The sequence below is a fragment of the Drosophila ananassae genome, chromosome 2R, assembly GCF_017639315.1.
Source record: "Drosophila ananassae strain 14024-0371.13 chromosome 2R, ASM1763931v2, whole genome shotgun sequence".
NCBI lineage: Eukaryota > Metazoa > Arthropoda > Insecta > Diptera > Drosophilidae > Drosophila > Drosophila ananassae.
Window position 1 is genome coordinate 22958937 of NC_057928.1, and position 15530 is coordinate 22974466.

The following is a 15530-nucleotide window of genomic DNA, read 5'->3' on the forward strand; positions in this document are numbered from 1 at the left end:
CATTTTTTAAAATTCGTTTCTTAAACTTATATTCGATTGTCATAAAAGATAGGGATGTACAAAAAAATATCGATGCTGGAATCGAATGGGAAAATTACACTGGACTACAGATACTACTATCGGATTGAATAAAGGTTGTTATTAAAGCATAAGTCGATGCTTTTAGAAAAAATTGGCATGGAATCTTTTATTTTTAGTCCACAGATCTGAATTTGTAAAAAAGTGTCTTTGAGTAAAATATCCCATACTTCAAATACATCGATAGTCGCAACAGAACATCGTTGCATCGATGCACCCAAGTTCCATCGATGTTTCTACATCTCTAGAATTGAAAGAAAGTTTAAAAAAGCTTAAATAAAAAAATATATTAGAAAACAGTATGCCAGTCAGCGAAGGAGAGGAGAGCGACGCCTCCTTCTATTCAGCCTCAGACAAGGTTAGCGAGAACTCAAAAGCTTGCATCCCGTTGGAGGAGCACGAGCTGGAAAACCTGAAGAAGAAACTGCAGAGAATAGTGTATATCCAGCACACGGATAGGAATTACCACCATGCACTGGCGGACATGCGAGACCAGACCATACTGTCGCTGCTGGTCGAGCCTAGTTTCTATGGACGTCACCACAAAACCTCAGTAGTGGTAGTGGCTACGGCGAACGAAACCTACGTATTCGATGTGCAGGCACTGGGGGGCACCATCCATCCGGAATTCCGTTTCATTCTTGAGGCGAAGCGGCCGAGAAAAGTGGTCCATTACAGTCATCGCATTGGTGATCATTTTAACCATCGACACGGCATCCGCTTGGGTGGTATCTGTGACAGCTTTACAGCCCTGTGTCTGGCCCGCCGCGAAAGGACTCCACGTACCCTGCCAGAGGCAGTATCCCTGGTGTTTGGCCTTCCCCTGGAAAAGCTACTCTGCAAGGAAGTTTCCGGATCCAGGGAATCTCTACGGAATTTCATCGCCCGTCCACTAACGCACAGCCAGTTGAGGTACCTGGCGAGGTTGGCCATTCTCCAACTCAAAATGCACGATCGCCTGATCTACGACAATATATGTGCCGAGGTGCAGCACATGACCTTGGACTTCAACCAAATATATACTGGAGACGCTTATGCAGCCTTGCAAATGGGTCCCACTAGTCACCATGGATTTGAATCCATCGATCATTGCTATAAGATAAATACTGAGGAATTGGCCAGTCCTACAGCTATCAAGAAAATCAACGGTCATCAACTGGACCATGAAAAGTGCCAAATGTGAGGGACTCCAGGGATTTGGGTTCTTTCCGCCTGTCAGCCCAAGCAGATGTTGAAATAACATACTAATTATGCACAATTTAGAGAATGCTAGGTTACTAAGGTCCTTGGGGAAGGAATTGATTATTCTTAAAAGATAGTTTTATTAATTCTATATTACAATTCATTCCAATTTACAATTTGGTACACAAAATAAAGTACGTTAAGAATAACGCATCCCTTCCAAATACCAGCTGGTCGTTTTTTTTTCTATTAAAACTCTTTAACTTGCATTTTCCTGGCTTTGCTTAATTTGGATTTGAAATTAATGTGGCGCTTTCGGCTGTTCAAATTCTCATTTACTTCCACGACATCAGTCAGTTTACTGGAAGTGCGGCTATGGATCAATACACTGTTACTTATTAGAGGAATCAGGGCCTAGAAAAAGAAATGTCAATCAAATTATAGCAAAGGACTTGATAGAACACCTACCCATTCAAGAATATCCATAGTAATGTTCAAATTTCCAATCAAATGTTCAAATGTAAGCTTTTGAAAAGTGTTGAACTGCATCAAGATCGCCATTTGAAATGTGCTGACTGACAAATCGTAGGACGTCTGGCCCAGGTTAATAGTAATTATACCAAAGGAACTAAAGAAATCGAATTGAAGCATTTTTTTGGGATGTCTGAAAAACTGATATTGCTTCAACTCCTCCACGGCTTGCTGCATTTCCCATGGCAATATTAGATTGCATTTTTCCACAAACTCCCTTCTATCCTGTTTGAAATAATTGAGATTGAACTCAAATCCGAGATTTCTAGTCTGAAGATAAGTTTGTAACTGGCCATTAAACAAATGGGATGTTTGGAAAACTCTCAAAAGCACCCTCAATATTATTGTGTCGTCGCCAAATATATGAGTTAGCCATGAAACCATCATGGACTCGCTTTCGTACGAAACGCATGTCTCTTCGATTAGTCGAGATTTTAAGTAATCCCTATACCGCCTCATGAATAGATTTATTTCGTTCACGGATTTCACAATCTTGGCAATGTGCTTACACTCGTTTTTCAGATCAGCCTCTTCCATTTTTCTATTTTTCATTAACTCGTCGCTGTACTTGGCCAGTATAACCGAGACACACTTATTCATTATGTCCATGAGCTCTTTGTGATTCTCAATAGATCGTCCAAGAGGACTATTGCGCACGGCGAGGATAGCGTTGATCTTGGAGTCTTTGCACCTTGATGACCTTCGAACGGCCTCATTTAGCTTTGGAGTAATATGGCTCTTTAAGATATCCTTAAACTGATTTCCATTCTCTATCTCGGGCATCGCCAAACAGGCGTATTTTAGGAAATGCTTAAATTCTGTAAAGACATTGGAGTCTAAGATGTTCTGGAACTTGGTTAGTGTCATCTTTTTGTAAAAATCCACCACTGACTGGTCGAATACGTTATTCAATTTATCCGGTACGGACACAGTTTGTTGCTCAGCATTGGCATAAAGCTCCACAATAGACTGAAGTACCAGGTAGATCCTTTCTTGCTGATCCGTACGACGGAGTAAAATCGTAATAGCGTTTACCAACGCCGTGTCCACTGGTCGGAAAACGTTATCCTTCCATTGAATTATGGCCCTTCGATAGATGTGAAATACATAGTAGTTTTTGTTCCGTGAGTTTTCAACTTTAGCCCAGTTTTGATTAAGGTGGTGACAGCCAAAGTTCAAGATTTCGCTGGATTTCCGATACATTTCCCACAGCTTTACGTATGTTGTAAGGAGTTCTACATTATCTGTGATCAAGTCCAATTCATTTGCGATTTCCCGCAGCCGACTGTTCAGGAAATAAACAATAGCCTGGTAAAAACCACCTCCATCTGCCTGGGACTTTACGGTTGAATCTTGGGAGAAGCAGGAGCAGTGGAAGTACACGAGTTGGTGGAACTCCATCATGTTTTTTCTGTCAAGAGGAGTGCGATCTATGAAGATCATCTTCAAATATTCCTCCACCTTTCTCCATTCCTCCTGCGCATCATCAAAATATTTCTTGTGCCTTTGAATGCGGTTCATTTCTAAATTAATGTCACTGAAATTTTGTTTACGATATTACGATAATGTTACGATATTTGACAGTTTTTAATTTAGGGGAATTACCCGTTGCTGCTAACGCAGTAAATTCTCTTCAATAGCTCGGAATGTGCCGAAAGTGGTAGGTACTTTCACCAAGGCGCCAAGTACTCAATTTTAAATTTAAAAAATAAATAACTTGGCCAATATTCGCAGCCCGTAAAAACTTTTATTAATCACAAAGCAAACGATCGAGATGTTCTTATCAGAATGACGTGTTCATTTGGTATTTTTATTTTCAGTATTATCGATAACTAGCAAATAAACAAGAACATTTAAAATCAAATGATTTTAGAAATTGATTGTACATTAAATTTTTGTTTGAATAACTTTTAAAATATAACTACAATTCCTACTACAAATAAATAAAATAAAAAAACATAATAATAAAGAAGCATCGATTAAAATGACGCACTATCGATAGCTCTTGAAGCGCAACATATCTTGGAACTCCCGCATCTACCTAAGGTTCGCCGGGCGAGTGGCACGTGTAGTTAAGTAAAAAGTTGTCTTTTTGACTTTTCAAAGCACCCCAGATTGCATTTATACACAAAAATGGTAAGTTAATGATTTTCCGATCCATATATCATTCAAGAATGGCATTGAGTTCATTTGCAACACCATTTTCGAGAAGCTTCGGCGGTCGCATCTCCACCTCCCACTTGCCGGGCTGTTGTGTAATAGTTCATGGGTTAACTATGGGCTCTTCTTATAATCTTTCCAGGCCGCCGCTATCAAGAAGATCATCCCCATGCTGGACAGGATTCTCATCCAGCGTGCCGAGGCTCTGACCAAGACGAAAGGAGGAATCGTCTTGCCGGAGAAGTCTATTGGCAAAGTTCTGGAGGGCACGGTGGTCGCCGTTGGTCCGGGTGCCCGCAATGCCGTAAGTATTTCGCAATTCTAGTTGATCTTTCATAATTCTCTGTTCCTGCCCTTCGAAAACAAACAAAATTGATTGAAATCTATTCCCAACCTTGGAAATTGTTCCAGAAGTTTCTAAAACACCTTCTGAGACCTAATCTTCAAAATATGTTTTTGTTTTTATTTATGTAATCTTTGGCTCGACTTCATGGGCTTTCAAAATTATTGAATAATTGTAACAGATTGATAATTTCATGCATTTCTTGCAGTCCACTGGCAACCACATTCCCATTGGCGTGAAGGAAGGCGATCGCGTTCTCCTGCCCGAATTCGGAGGTACCAAGGTCAACTTGGAAGGCGATGAGAAGCAGGAACTAATCCTGTTCCGTGAATCCGATATCCTGGCTAAGTTGGAGTAGAGTCTCCCTGGCAGCCCGTCTCACAATTCTATGAATTCTATGTTTTCTATTAGTATGTAACACACAAACCCAGAACATAACTACAATAAACGCTGATGCAATATTTTTGTTTGCATTGCGCATTGACCGTTGAATAAATTCGAAGTTATTTGTTAAAGCACAAATATTCGCAGTATTTAAACGCACCGGGGCTTAACTGAATAAATTGTCTTTAAAAGATTTAAGGGCCGCCAAAGAATAAATAACTATTGGCTTCAATTTATAAAACAACTATATTTGAACTCCTACTTAAGGCTAAGTTAATCCAACTTCAGGTTACTCAGGCCGTAGACCTGGTTAAAGGCGGATGGGCGCTTTATATCAGGCAGTCCCTCGACAGCGGCTCGTTCCCGGGAGATCTTAACGAGAGTCTCAAAGGACCGCGGTTCCCAAATGGCCAGATCGGAGAGCATTTTCCTAGAATATATGAATGGTATAGGCTTCTGAATATCGCAGAAATAAGTGATTAAACAAACTTGTTGAGCAGAATGTCGGAGCGAGCCAAGCCTTCCTTGAAGGTATCCAAACCCACGCCGTACTGCTGGCAGCCTGCCTCCACACGCGTCGTCCACAGCTGGGCCATGTCCAGTTTCTTCAGCTTACGTCCTTTGGTTGCATAGGCCAGCGCCCTGTGGACACTCCTGATTGCGAGGGAGTACACATTCCTGGTGCGGCTGCGGTAGTGCTGAAGCAAGCATTTATTTACGTTATTGTTGTTTTTCCAAAGAATCTTCAACTTACCGCCGCCAGTTTAAAGATTCGACGCTTGCGCCAGAATTCATCGGGTCCCCGGGCCCGCACTAAAAGTGGAAGGTTTAAAAACACCATGGCTGGAACTTAAGATGTTTCTTTGGCTACTTTAATTAATAACTTGTGTTTTTATTTTACATAACGTGCACGCCGGCTATCGGGATATCGATAGCTATCGATGTCTACCAAAGTGGAGCTAAATTATTTTTATAAAAAGTATATTACTTAATAATTAGTGCATTAAATATATTTGGTATATTATTAATATTGCAATAAAAAAATATTTTATGTTGTATGGATTAGTTTTATTAAAAGTTCATAGCTGGTATTCACAGTTGCTGTTATCGTTATCGGCAGGTTGCCGGTTTATTTACATTTTGTTGCGTTGAACCGAAACAAATGTTTTAAAAAACACCAATTTCTGTGATCCGGATTACACCTGCAGCACAAAAACCGACCAAAGGGCGTGGAAATGTGCGCAAACAGTGGGCGGAACCCCGGCCCGCCGCCATCTGGCTCTCCTTTATGCTTCGCTCTCTGCTACGATGGCCGCCTGAGTTTGTTTTGCTTTTTAATTACGGCCGGATTGGTCCTGATCCCCTCGGTGCCCCAGATCCACTATGGCATTGTGCCTCAAGTGTGGGGAGCCGTTTTGTGGGGCCCTGTGCTCTACTACGCCCTGATTAATATGATTATACGGTTCGTTTTGCGGAACCACGACTACCAGGTGAGTCACTTTAATTCCGAGTCTTATCTAACTCCTCACCATTGGCACTTCTCCACAGGTCGCCATACGTGCCTCCTTTTTGGGATTCGCCGTAGCCGTCAGTGTGCTGGTAATCTCCTTCGCACCCATCGAGTGGCAGCAGTTCGGGGTCTATGGATGCTTCATGTCAGTCTTTCACTACTCGGAGTTCCTGGTCATCGCATATGCCAATCCGCGTACCTTGAGCCTGGACTCGTTTATGCTGAATCACTCGGTGCACTATGGCCTGGCAGCTGCCGCCAGTTGGATTGAGTTTTCGTTGGAGCTGTACTTCCTTCCAGAGTTTAAGAGATTCAGCTACATCTGGCTACTGGGAATAGGCATGTGCTTCTTCGGCGAGCTGGTACGGAAAGCTGCTATCATCACAGCCGGGCGAAGCTTTACGCATTTGGTTAGTGGTTGTCTTAACTAAAAACTTTTGAAATCATCCAACTTTGTTTACATTTTGAATCGCAGGTGCAGGATGAAAAACATTCGGACCATAAGCTCATCACGCACGGCATCTACGCCTATTGCCGTCATCCGTCGTACGTCGGATGGTTCTGGTGGTCGATCGGAACACAGATAATACTTCTCAATCCCATATGTATTGGCCTCTACACACTGGTCAGCTGGCTTTTCTTCCACGACCGCGTCTATGTTGAGGAATATTCCCTGCTCAATTTCTTCCAGTCCGACTACGTTCGTTATCAGAAACGGGTCCCCACCGGCCTGCCCTTCATCCGGGGCTATCTGATCGAGTAATGCCTCCGATCTCCAAGGTTCAATGTCACAAATCAGTCGTCAGGCCAAACAACAAGTTCTATTTTAGCTTTAGGCACTCTACAACTACAATCGGCTATTGTACAGCCAAACAAACAAGAAACTGCACATTGTATTTTTGAAAATAAGTTATCTGATATTTAGCATGTTGTTTTTATAAACTAGTCAGAAACCTAGTCGTTGCCGGTTATCTAATCGATTGGTGATGGGTTATTGCTGGGGTATTGCTGTCAAATATTTCCAAAATTTATAGTATGTCATTGCTCCAGTTATCTAACATTTTTCGAATTTATAGTCTTTTCGTGGCTTATTTTATGTAGTAATAACAGGTTGCGAACTTTTGGCTTGTATTAACTATACAGCTACTAACTATCTAATCTAATGACCATAAAGTTGTAAGGCAGCTGTTTGGATTCACATCTGGTAGATAGTGGCACCACTTATAAATATTCCTCAAACTCCTGCCCAATAGATGGTAACTTCAAGAGTGCTCTTTGTTTTTAAAAATTAAATTAAATTGACTATGAGACTCTGGTTATAATGATAAGACTCTTTTGTCAGTGGCATGAGGTGTTAGCCAACATAGCACTCTTTGGACCATTCACCCCCCTCTTATCAGTCAGCCAAAAAACGAGATTTCAAGTTGTGCAAACTGTTGACTTGTTTATTTTGCTCGCCTGTGTCACTTTTGTTTTATTATCAATTTAAATTCGAATATTGCTCTATCTATAAAGACACAAGCCTCACTCTCGCTAGGTGTTCATGTCGTTCCACATGTGTATGCTTGCGTGTGATTCCATTTGTTTAATGCCAGTGTTGTGTGTGGTGTGTGTGTGTGGATTATATGTATGTATGTACAAACAATTATCAGTTTTAACAAAATGTCTTAGTCACTCTCTTCACTTAATTAACAATTGCAAAATCTTTCTGCGCTTTGCCTGCCTCTATCGTTTTATTTCCGGATTATAAGGTTTCTGTAGCATTCCTAGGATCTGGGATTACTCGATGAACTGCGGTTCTCCAGCGTATGTGCATCCCGGATTTTTGATAATATGTCCAGCCGCATAGTTTCCACATCGGATGCACACATCCAGCGATTTGCCCTGGACGAACTGCGACAGGAAACCACCGACAAATGCATCCCCAGCGCCATTGGTATCGACAATCTCATGCGCCAACAATCTTGTGACCGGGAACTCCTGCACCGAGTCCTGCTGGAAGAGCAGCACGGGATCACAGCCCTGCGTGAGAATGGCAATGCGCGGCCTCGACGAGTTCAGCTTGTCGAACGCCACCAGCCGCTTGCCAATCTCTCGCAGATCCCCACTCGGCCAGCTCTGGGCCTCGGCGAAGGCCTGCGCCTCCGCCTCGTTGCCAAAGATGATGTCCACGTAGGGCAGGACGGCCAGCAGCGGTGCCATGTAGTATTGCGATATGAATGGTGCGCTGAGGTTCATTAGGAACGGTCGGTTATTCGTGTGCGCAGTTTGGGCCACCTGCATGATACTCGGCGGGTTGACGGTGAGGAAGAAGCCCTGGATGGAAGAGACATTCCGGAGGTTATTAGAGTAGCTTTCAATCTTAGAGGAAAAGTGGTTGTGCAACCCCTAGAGTGCACTAGTGCACTGACTCAATACCATAAACAATATTTACCCATTTAGTCATTAAGTTATTGGGTTAGTCATTAAAAATAGTTGCCAATTATTTGAATCTAGATTATCATTCTCTTGTGGTTTTAAGCGAAATATATGAAAGATAGTCTCCAAAAATAAAAGGAGGAGCTCTAGACATCAACGCCATATACACAAATCAATGTTCAAAATTTGGAGTAATTGATGCAAAGTTCTCAGTGCCAATTAAGTTAGCGTCGAGTGTCGTTCAATGTGGGGTTTGAAGCGCGGCCTCTCGGCGGCTGCAGCCACTGGCAGATTTCGGCGGTTCGCCCCCAACATAAATGATTTCAGCCAGATATGTAGTCATGCCGGTCGGTACCGGCCCTCGCCGCCTTGGACTCACGGGGCTGCCAAGGGGCAGTGCAGGAACTACCAGGACCTGACCAAGGATCCACCGGAGCTGGCGAAGCTGTACGATCGAGTGTGCAGAACCGATCGCAGGCCAGCTTTAAAGATTAATTTCCTCAAGAAATGCGGTCTGGATGGTGAGCCCAGGAACCGACGACGGAAAGGTGGCCGAAACTCAGAGTTCTCTTCGTGGTCTAAGCACTCCGATCGCAGGGCCCCGAAGAAGGATAAAAATAAGAAAAGACTGACCGGATCAGACACCATGTCGTTTGACTCTTCGGCGGATCACTATTTCTCCAATCCGGAAAAGTTCAAGCGACTTGCACGTCGATTGATGAAGTCGTTCGACCACAAACCGAAACTTTCCCGCTCTCCTCGGCTTGAGGGCTCGAAGTCCACATCAGTGGAAAACTCCAATGTGGAGCCATATAGCAGTCCCACGGAGATTTCTGTGAAGACTCTGAAAGCCGTAAACCAATGGGAAGACAAGTGGGACGAGTGGGAGCAGATCCCGCGTCCCAGGTCCTTCATACATTCATACAAATCCAGTTTTAACACGTCAACTGCATTCAATTCAAGAACCGATCTGGAGCCCCAATTCCTCATTCCCGTCCACAGCTATCACTTTGATCCCATCGATGTGAAGAAGCACAGAAAGAGCTTTATGCTCTCGCACTCCCTCAACTCCATCGACTTTGAACTGTCCTGGCCCAGGGGCTGGCCCACTCTGGAGCCAAACGCAGAAGAGTCTAAGCCGGAAATTGTCCAGTGTCGAAGTGTGCCGAAGGCAAGGAGTCGCCGGTTGGCAAGAAAACTGCTGCGAAGAAAGTTCGCCAAGGCAGTTTCGTGCCAAACGGAGATCCCTATGTCGAAATGTTTTTTTAAATATCACACCTATGTGTGGCGGATACCACATAGATGCCGGAAATCCCGCAAAGGAAAACGTAAAAGGTTCAGAAAGGCGGTGGCCTGCCAAACAGAACGTCTTTGGGAGAGCTGTGAGCTGTGTAAGCCTTGTCGCGAGGACAAGGAGCCCGAGAAGCCCTACCTAGTCGAAATGAGGAAGCGCCAGGCCCGCGAAGAGCTCCGGCAGTACTATCTTCGGATGAGCAATCGCTTGCGGCCAAAGTTCTCCCCCTCTTCCAATCCGAGTCGGGGTAAGTCGCCTGTGGCTGCTGTGAAGGACACGGAATCGGCAGTTCCAAAGCCAGAAAAGGCAAACAAGGAGCTTATAGGGAAGATGCAACTGAAACTGCATCAGTGCCTGGCGGTCCTGGCCCTTTGCGACCATATTGTGGGCGAGCGCTTGAGGAAGTGTAGAGCAGAGTGCCAAGCCGGAAAGTAGATTTAGAAATTAGGGAATTGTCTTTACTTTTTGACTTTAAAAGTGTACTTTTTAAAAACAAACTCTTTTTATAAAAAATAAAATATTGTTTTTTAATAAACATAGTTGACTGTTCCACAGAGTTGAAATGTCAATGAGAAACCTACAGAAATAGTTTCTAATTTCCGTAAGAAAAGTCCTTTCAAGGAAACCAACCGAAAATATGGAGGACCTAGCAAGCAGAACTGGTTGTCAGTTAAGTACACCAAGTTGTTTTGTTAAGTGTTTACGTAAAGTTTCGAAATCTATTACAAATTTTAAGTATATATATGTGTATATAGAACGATGAATGTGTTCAATAGGACCTCGCCGCTGCTGAACCGCAAATGTCTGCAGAATAAGATACAGCAGCTGACCCCGCTCCTCAAGAAGTTGGAATGGGGCGCCAACATGGAGGGCCTGTTCCGGGCCTCCTGGAGCTACTATGCCAACGATTGCCGGGAGCGACAGACGAACATTCGCAATACAGTCCAGCAACACGCTAGACTCTTGGCTTCAAAGGGCAACCCAATGACTCCGCAGACTCTATTTAAATTACCTCCTGGCTTGAATTTAGACGAGTACATCTTCGAGGAGTTCATGACGTGCTTTAGGGACTCCAGTCGGCAGAACTGGAGAGTGGAAGATTCGAGACAGAAATCCTACTACAAGCGGGGTAAAAAAAAGAAAACAGCCTTTGGACCCACTCCTGAGCAGTGGTTTGCCTGGAAAAAGGAGATTGTGAATGTGAAAAAACAGATCATGGAGTCCTCGAATCCCTATGAGAAGGAGGAGCTCATGAGAAGGCTATCGCTCCTTCACAAACTGATCCAGCGACCACCCCTAGTTGTGATTCCATTTGATCCAGATACGGATCACTCGGAGATGAAGTCGAAAAAAAATAGGAAGAAAGCGAGGTACAAAAAAAGACTGACACCACTTTTGCAGCAATTCTCCAAGCACACCACCATCTCGGGCAATAAGCTACTCCAGCCGAACTACAGCTACGGCTACAGATATCCCAATTATGACGATAGGTCGGTTTCCTCCTTCAGCGCTGATGTCCTGCTGCTGCAGCAGGAACTCCTTGACGAAGAGAACCGAAAACTGAATGCTGGGAATGTAGTTACCAATAGGAAGACCAGGAACTACAAACAAAAACCCGTAAACTATAGCTACTTCAACAGGTCAAGCTTCTTCAATTCCTGGAAGAGGCGTGACAACGCGAAGGACCAAAAGGGGAGAGTGGTGCAAGGGGATGCAGTTTCAAAGACAAGCACAACCCAACAAGGCAGCAAATATTCATTTGGATCGCGTCTTCAGCAATACAAGCACAAGTATTCTGCTTCTGGTGGAGTCCTCCACATCCACCGTCCATCCAAGTCCAAGACGCGACTGGGAAGGGACGAGTCCAGGGATGTGAAGGAAGGAAGTAGCTTTGAGCAATTCGCCAAACTTCCGAAGAGGCCAAATGAAGTGACCGCCGATCCGAACTTCATAAATCAAATGCCACCGGAGAAGAAGAGCAAGAAGCTTAAAAGGGAATCTAACAAAGTCGACGAGAAGCCCGAAGAAGGCCACAGGCCAAGCGCGGCATCGTTAGACGATCTACAAAAGGCAAATAAGAAGACTGAAGATAAGAAGATTGAGCGCTCAGATGTAACCTGGGGAACTATAGGTCCTATAAAGATACCAGAGAGACCCAACGACCAATCTCATTGGGGGCTAGAGGCCAAAGTGTCCAAGAAATTCTCGAGCTACCTGGATCTAAAAATTCCGATTCGAAAGACAAGGTCCGAGGGTGCTCTAGGAGAACCTGAACGGGAACATAGCAGCTTTTGGTCTGGAACGACGGATTTCGAAGTACCCACCGTTAAGCCTAGGAGGGAATCTAAAAAGAAGGAAGCCGCACCTAATCCGGAAATTCCCGAGTCTAAGGAAGACGAGGGTGAGGAGAAGCCGACAGTAAAGAAATCCCGGTCCTACATCTCCTCGGCGAGAAGAAAATCGACCTCCACGAGTAGGATAAGGAAGGCTCCCGCCATTAAGAGCTACTACTCGCAGTTGGTATCGGCGTCCCATTCGTCTATTCAGGATTCGTACATTAGCGGCGCCAATCCTAAAATTCCCATTCGGATGACGGATGACAAAAATGAAAAATCCCCCGCTCAGAAAACCTCTGATTTTGGCTGGGGGGTGTTCCAGGAGGACCGTCCCACCTCGTCCTACAATATTCCGTATGCTCCAAAAAAATATGTGCCACCTATCGCCACACTGCAACGACCTCGAAGTAAGATCCAGCAACAAAAAGTGCCGGAAAACACCGAAGCTGCAAAGAATCGGGAATCCAACATAAGTGAGAGTTCGGATGGGTATGACCAGTACGGTGATAACACGGTGTCATTGACTGGAACAGAGTTTGAAATGTACAAGTACTCCATTGATGCGAACGCCACGGACAATTCGTTGATTATAAATAACGAGGATAACCAGCGATCCCTCCTCCCGAAACCCATGAACATAGAGGAGTTGATAAAGGAGTTCATGGACAACGAGGGCTTGGAGATTTGGTGGGATCAGTCGATAAAAAAGATCTTCAGGCACAATGCCCTCGACCACTCGTCGTTCACCAGCATTCGGAACAGCATGAAGTTCTTAGTACCGCCGGAGTCCAAGGAGCCGCCTCAGCTTAAAGTCCGCAAGTTCAAGATGAAGCGAGTCAGGAAGAAGTGTGAACAGGTCGAGGTGCCTGTGAAGAGCTGCTGCTCGCTGTGCCACATCCTGCACAAGAAGACATCGGCACTACGTCCCTACATGCAGAAGATGGTGAAGCAACGCCAGCAGCTGGAGCTGAGGACCCACTACACCCAGATGCTGTTGAACTATCACCGGAAGAACCAGGAAGAGGCCCAGCGCCAAAAGAGGGTCTGCACTCGGGAAGTCCTGACGAGTTGCTTCCAGGCCCTGCGCCTCTGCGAAAGTATCCTGGCCCGCAAACGACTGATGAAGGTGCAAGGACACCCAAGCATGCCCTGTTGAAACTTCGTTTAAAGATTATGTTCTATTTTTGGCTATGATCATCATTTGGCAGGCTTATCTTACAGTAAGCCTGGGAAATGATGGACACAACCAAAAAGGAGCTTTCCAATAATTGGTTTCTTGTGAGAACTGTTTTAAAAGTCTAAGTTTGAATAAAGTAGGTATGAGAATGATAATCCCCTACAGGAGGCTGCAAATCTGTCCATTTTATTCCTAAAACGTGTCAGTTATCAAAAAAATTAGTTTTCAAGATTAACGAATTATGTTTACTAAAAAACAACTGATAAAAAAAAAAAAAAAAACACTTGACGAGGCAGTATTTCGTCACCAAAATTAATGTAAGCTACTTTGGGCGTGGCATGCTCGTTCGTCACTGGAATGTTGCCTCGCCAAGAAGTTTTTTTATTTGATTATGACTTTGACTTACTTCCCGCCGGGCAAGACATTAAGTTATTACTTCCGGCTTCGGTTCCATTCTGAACTTACAATTTAGGCACTTAACTTACCGAAATGTAGTAGTACTGGGCGTTCTCTATCACCGCCTTGTTCACGGGATCCGCCAGATGGTCGATGGTGAAGTGGTTGGCCGCCGCCAGATTCGCGCAAAGCGATCGATGCGTTCCGGTGATGAGAACGGCGCAGGTGCCTGTAGGAACGTCCTCCCTCACCTGATAGTGGACATCCAGACCGGCAGATCGCGCCTTGTCCTCGAGGATCTCGGCATACCTGTCCTTGCCGACGCAGCCGAAGAACACGGCCACCTTGGGCTGCTTAAGTATCCACTGGGCGATGCGCAGAGAGTTTTGGACGGATCCCCCGGCCAGGAACTCTGCACTGAAGCTCTCGATCAGCTCGCCGTAGATGGGCATGTGTCGGTCCTCGGCCAGGATCGCGTCGTCCTCATTCATGGAGTATTTTCGGAGGAAGTCCATCGGCACAATGGCGGAGATGTCCAACAGCGGATTGCCACATCCCACAAGGATACCTTCTCTGCAGGGAAGACAGAATCAAACGGATTATGAAAAGACCATCGAAATGAGAACTTCGATTCTTCGTCCAGAACCTAACGTTGCTGCTGCCGTTGCGGTCACACATGTTGCTCGCCTGAGGGCCTGACTGAAGCTAATGTGCCCAATTAACGATTCCATTCAGCAGAGCCACCCGACAGCGCTGGGAGTGCAATCAGCTGGCGATGAACCTGAGAGATAGCCCCCATACCCCCAGTAGTACATAAAGTGGGCCCGCGAAATGGGGGTCTGCGACTAACTTCTGTGGCTATTCATTTATTAAACATTAAGTAATATTAGTCGCTGAAATCACTTTTCGGGACGGCAGTGTGGACTTGTTTATGCCGCCCACGATCTACAGTATCTACCTTTGTAGTTGTTGGCAAGAATTCGCCCTCCTTATCAGCAGCATTCTTTTGGTTCAAGAGCCGTTGAACACGACGCCGGATATCTGTACGCGACATTATTGTATTCATTCATATAGCATGATGAGCATGTCCCCCAGAAACCGAACCCCGCTGACGTATCTTGCGGGTCAACGCAACACTCAGGCCTAGAAGTCTAGATACGATAACACGCGCTGACGACTGGCGACTGACGACACACAAGAGCACACGATTTTCACAGGCCGCTGTAAATTTTCGGCAATTATAGGAACGTGGGCTTGTTGTATGTGCGACATAAGAACGGGAGCACATGGCGGCACATTTCCTTTCGCTGTTTCTTTTATTAAAAACTATACACAACCACCCACAACGCATACAACTATAACTTACTGTAGCTGGTTCGGCATGGTGGTTGTTGTTGCTCTTTCTGCTTAGTTCTTATGTAAACATAAACAAGTTATTGCACTTTCGGTCCCAGTGTTGCGGCCCCTATTCGATAATCTCGCTCTCCAGCAGGGAAACAATGTAGCCACTAATAGCCGAGCGGATATTTATAGGTAGTTTCTGCAGTTATTGTGGGAAGCGCGAGTTGCTGGCGGGTTGGACAATTTGTTTATCCCAGTGTGACCAGCTGCGGCGACCGCGATCCATTCCCGACCGGTAATGTCTGGGTTAACCCATGATTTCTAAACTTTATTGAATACATATATATGTTAAAATATTATATTTTATTGTATTTTATTAT

The 15530-nt window shown here is 44.8% G+C and overlaps 8 protein-coding genes across 9 annotated transcripts; 5 read left to right on the top strand and 3 right to left on the bottom strand.

Moving 5' to 3' along the window:
* Nucleotides 1-275: 275 nt before the first annotated feature.
* Nucleotides 276-1486, top strand: LOC6507258 (protein Exd1 homolog). Its single transcript, XM_001956338.4, has one exon. It carries the CDS (start codon nt 380-382, stop codon nt 1259-1261), a length of 882 nt encoding a protein of 293 aa, XP_001956374.1. The 5' UTR covers nt 276-379; the 3' UTR covers nt 1262-1486.
* Nucleotides 1381-3583, bottom strand: LOC6507802 (cullin-1). Its single transcript, XM_001956337.4, has 3 exons — nt 3397-3583; nt 1729-3328; nt 1381-1674 (listed from the first exon to the last, which is right to left on the bottom strand). Exons 2-3 carry the CDS (start codon nt 3310-3312, stop codon nt 1510-1512), a joined length of 1749 nt encoding a protein of 582 aa, XP_001956373.2. The 5' UTR covers nt 3313-3328; nt 3397-3583; the 3' UTR covers nt 1381-1509.
* Nucleotides 3584-3771: 188 nt separating this feature from the next.
* Nucleotides 3772-4816, top strand: LOC6507259 (10 kDa heat shock protein, mitochondrial). The gene is made up of 3 exons (XM_001956336.4): nt 3772-3927; nt 4094-4255; nt 4503-4816. Exons 1-3 carry the CDS (start codon nt 3925-3927, stop codon nt 4650-4652), a joined length of 315 nt encoding a protein of 104 aa, XP_001956372.1. The 5' UTR covers nt 3772-3924; the 3' UTR covers nt 4653-4816.
* An 89-nt stretch (nt 4817-4905) lies between these two features.
* LOC6507801 (39S ribosomal protein L20, mitochondrial) lies at nt 4906-5620 on the bottom strand. Its single transcript, XM_001956335.4, has 3 exons — nt 5433-5620; nt 5168-5376; nt 4906-5108 (listed from the first exon to the last, which is right to left on the bottom strand). The coding sequence occupies exons 1-3, from the start codon at nt 5517-5519 to the stop codon at nt 4952-4954; spliced, it is 453 nt and encodes a 150-aa protein (XP_001956371.1). The 5' UTR covers nt 5520-5620; the 3' UTR covers nt 4906-4951.
* A 108-nt stretch (nt 5621-5728) lies between these two features.
* LOC6507260 (protein-S-isoprenylcysteine O-methyltransferase) lies at nt 5729-7145 on the top strand. The gene is made up of 3 exons (XM_001956334.4): nt 5729-6168; nt 6227-6598; nt 6664-7145. The coding sequence occupies exons 1-3, from the start codon at nt 5914-5916 to the stop codon at nt 6949-6951; spliced, it is 915 nt and encodes a 304-aa protein (XP_001956370.1). The 5' UTR covers nt 5729-5913; the 3' UTR covers nt 6952-7145.
* A 460-nt stretch (nt 7146-7605) lies between these two features.
* LOC6507800 (adenosine kinase) lies at nt 7606-15423 on the bottom strand. 2 transcript variants are annotated; one of them, XM_014909990.3, is made up of 3 exons: nt 15176-15423; nt 13899-14382; nt 7606-8504 (listed from the first exon to the last, which is right to left on the bottom strand). In XM_014909990.3, exons 1-3 carry the CDS (start codon nt 15190-15192, stop codon nt 7968-7970), a joined length of 1038 nt encoding a protein of 345 aa, XP_014765476.1. In that variant the 5' UTR covers nt 15193-15423; the 3' UTR covers nt 7606-7967. The 2 variants fall into 2 exon arrangements, with proteins under 2 accessions (XP_014765476.1, XP_001956367.2); XM_001956331.4 differs by lacking the exon at nt 15176-15423 and adding an exon at nt 14456-14574.
* Nucleotides 8772-10473, top strand: LOC6507261. The gene has a single exon (XM_001956333.4). The coding sequence runs from the start codon at nt 8851-8853 to the stop codon at nt 10333-10335; it is 1485 nt and encodes a 494-aa protein (XP_001956369.1). The 5' UTR covers nt 8772-8850; the 3' UTR covers nt 10336-10473.
* LOC6507262 lies at nt 10622-13589 on the top strand. Its single transcript, XM_001956332.3, has one exon. The coding sequence runs from the start codon at nt 10660-10662 to the stop codon at nt 13390-13392; it is 2733 nt and encodes a 910-aa protein (XP_001956368.1). The 5' UTR covers nt 10622-10659; the 3' UTR covers nt 13393-13589.
* Nucleotides 15424-15530: the final 107 nt, after the last annotated feature.

What these genes read in the sequence shown, in the direction of transcription:
- LOC6507258 (XM_001956338.4), top strand. Translation starts at nt 380, where the DNA reads ATGCCAGTCAGCGAAGGAGAGGAGAGCGACGCCTCCTTCTATTCAGCC.
- LOC6507802 (XM_001956337.4), bottom strand. Translation starts at nt 3,312, where the DNA reads ATGAACCGCATTCAAAGGCACAAGAAATATTTTGATGATGCGCAGGAG. An exon ending in CTATGGATATTCTTGAATGG is followed by an intron (nt 1,675 to 1,728) that starts GTAGGTGTTCTA and finishes TTCTTTTTCTAG; the next exon opens with GCCCTGATTCCTCTAATAAG.
- LOC6507259 (XM_001956336.4), top strand. An exon ending in GTCCGGGTGCCCGCAATGCC is followed by an intron (nt 4,256 to 4,502) that starts GTAAGTATTTCG and finishes CATTTCTTGCAG; the next exon opens with TCCACTGGCAACCACATTCC.
- LOC6507801 (XM_001956335.4), bottom strand. Translation starts at nt 5,519, where the DNA reads ATGGTGTTTTTAAACCTTCCACTTTTAGTGCGGGCCCGGGGACCCGAT. An exon ending in GAATCTTTAAACTGGCGGCG is followed by an intron (nt 5,377 to 5,432) that starts GTAAGTTGAAGA and finishes TGCTTGCTTCAG; the next exon opens with CACTACCGCAGCCGCACCAG. An exon ending in TCCGACATTCTGCTCAACAA is followed by an intron (nt 5,109 to 5,167) that starts GTTTGTTTAATC and finishes CATATATTCTAG; the next exon opens with GAAAATGCTCTCCGATCTGG.
- LOC6507260 (XM_001956334.4), top strand. Translation starts at nt 5,914, where the DNA reads ATGTGCGCAAACAGTGGGCGGAACCCCGGCCCGCCGCCATCTGGCTCT. An exon ending in TGCGGAACCACGACTACCAG is followed by an intron (nt 6,169 to 6,226) that starts GTGAGTCACTTT and finishes ACTTCTCCACAG; the next exon opens with GTCGCCATACGTGCCTCCTT. An exon ending in GGCGAAGCTTTACGCATTTG is followed by an intron (nt 6,599 to 6,663) that starts GTTAGTGGTTGT and finishes TTTGAATCGCAG; the next exon opens with GTGCAGGATGAAAAACATTC.
- LOC6507261 (XM_001956333.4), top strand. Translation starts at nt 8,851, where the DNA reads ATGTGGGGTTTGAAGCGCGGCCTCTCGGCGGCTGCAGCCACTGGCAGA.
- LOC6507262 (XM_001956332.3), top strand. Translation starts at nt 10,660, where the DNA reads ATGAATGTGTTCAATAGGACCTCGCCGCTGCTGAACCGCAAATGTCTG.
- LOC6507800 (XM_001956331.4), bottom strand. Translation starts at nt 14,487, where the DNA reads ATGTGTGACCGCAACGGCAGCAGCAACGTTAG. An exon ending in AACGGCAGCAGCAACGTTAG is followed by an intron (nt 14,383 to 14,455) that starts GTTCTGGACGAA and finishes TCTTCCCTGCAG; the next exon opens with AGAAGGTATCCTTGTGGGAT. An exon ending in CCCAGTACTACTACATTTCG is followed by an intron (nt 8,505 to 13,898) that starts GTAAGTTAAGTG and finishes TCTTCCATCCAG; the next exon opens with GGCTTCTTCCTCACCGTCAA.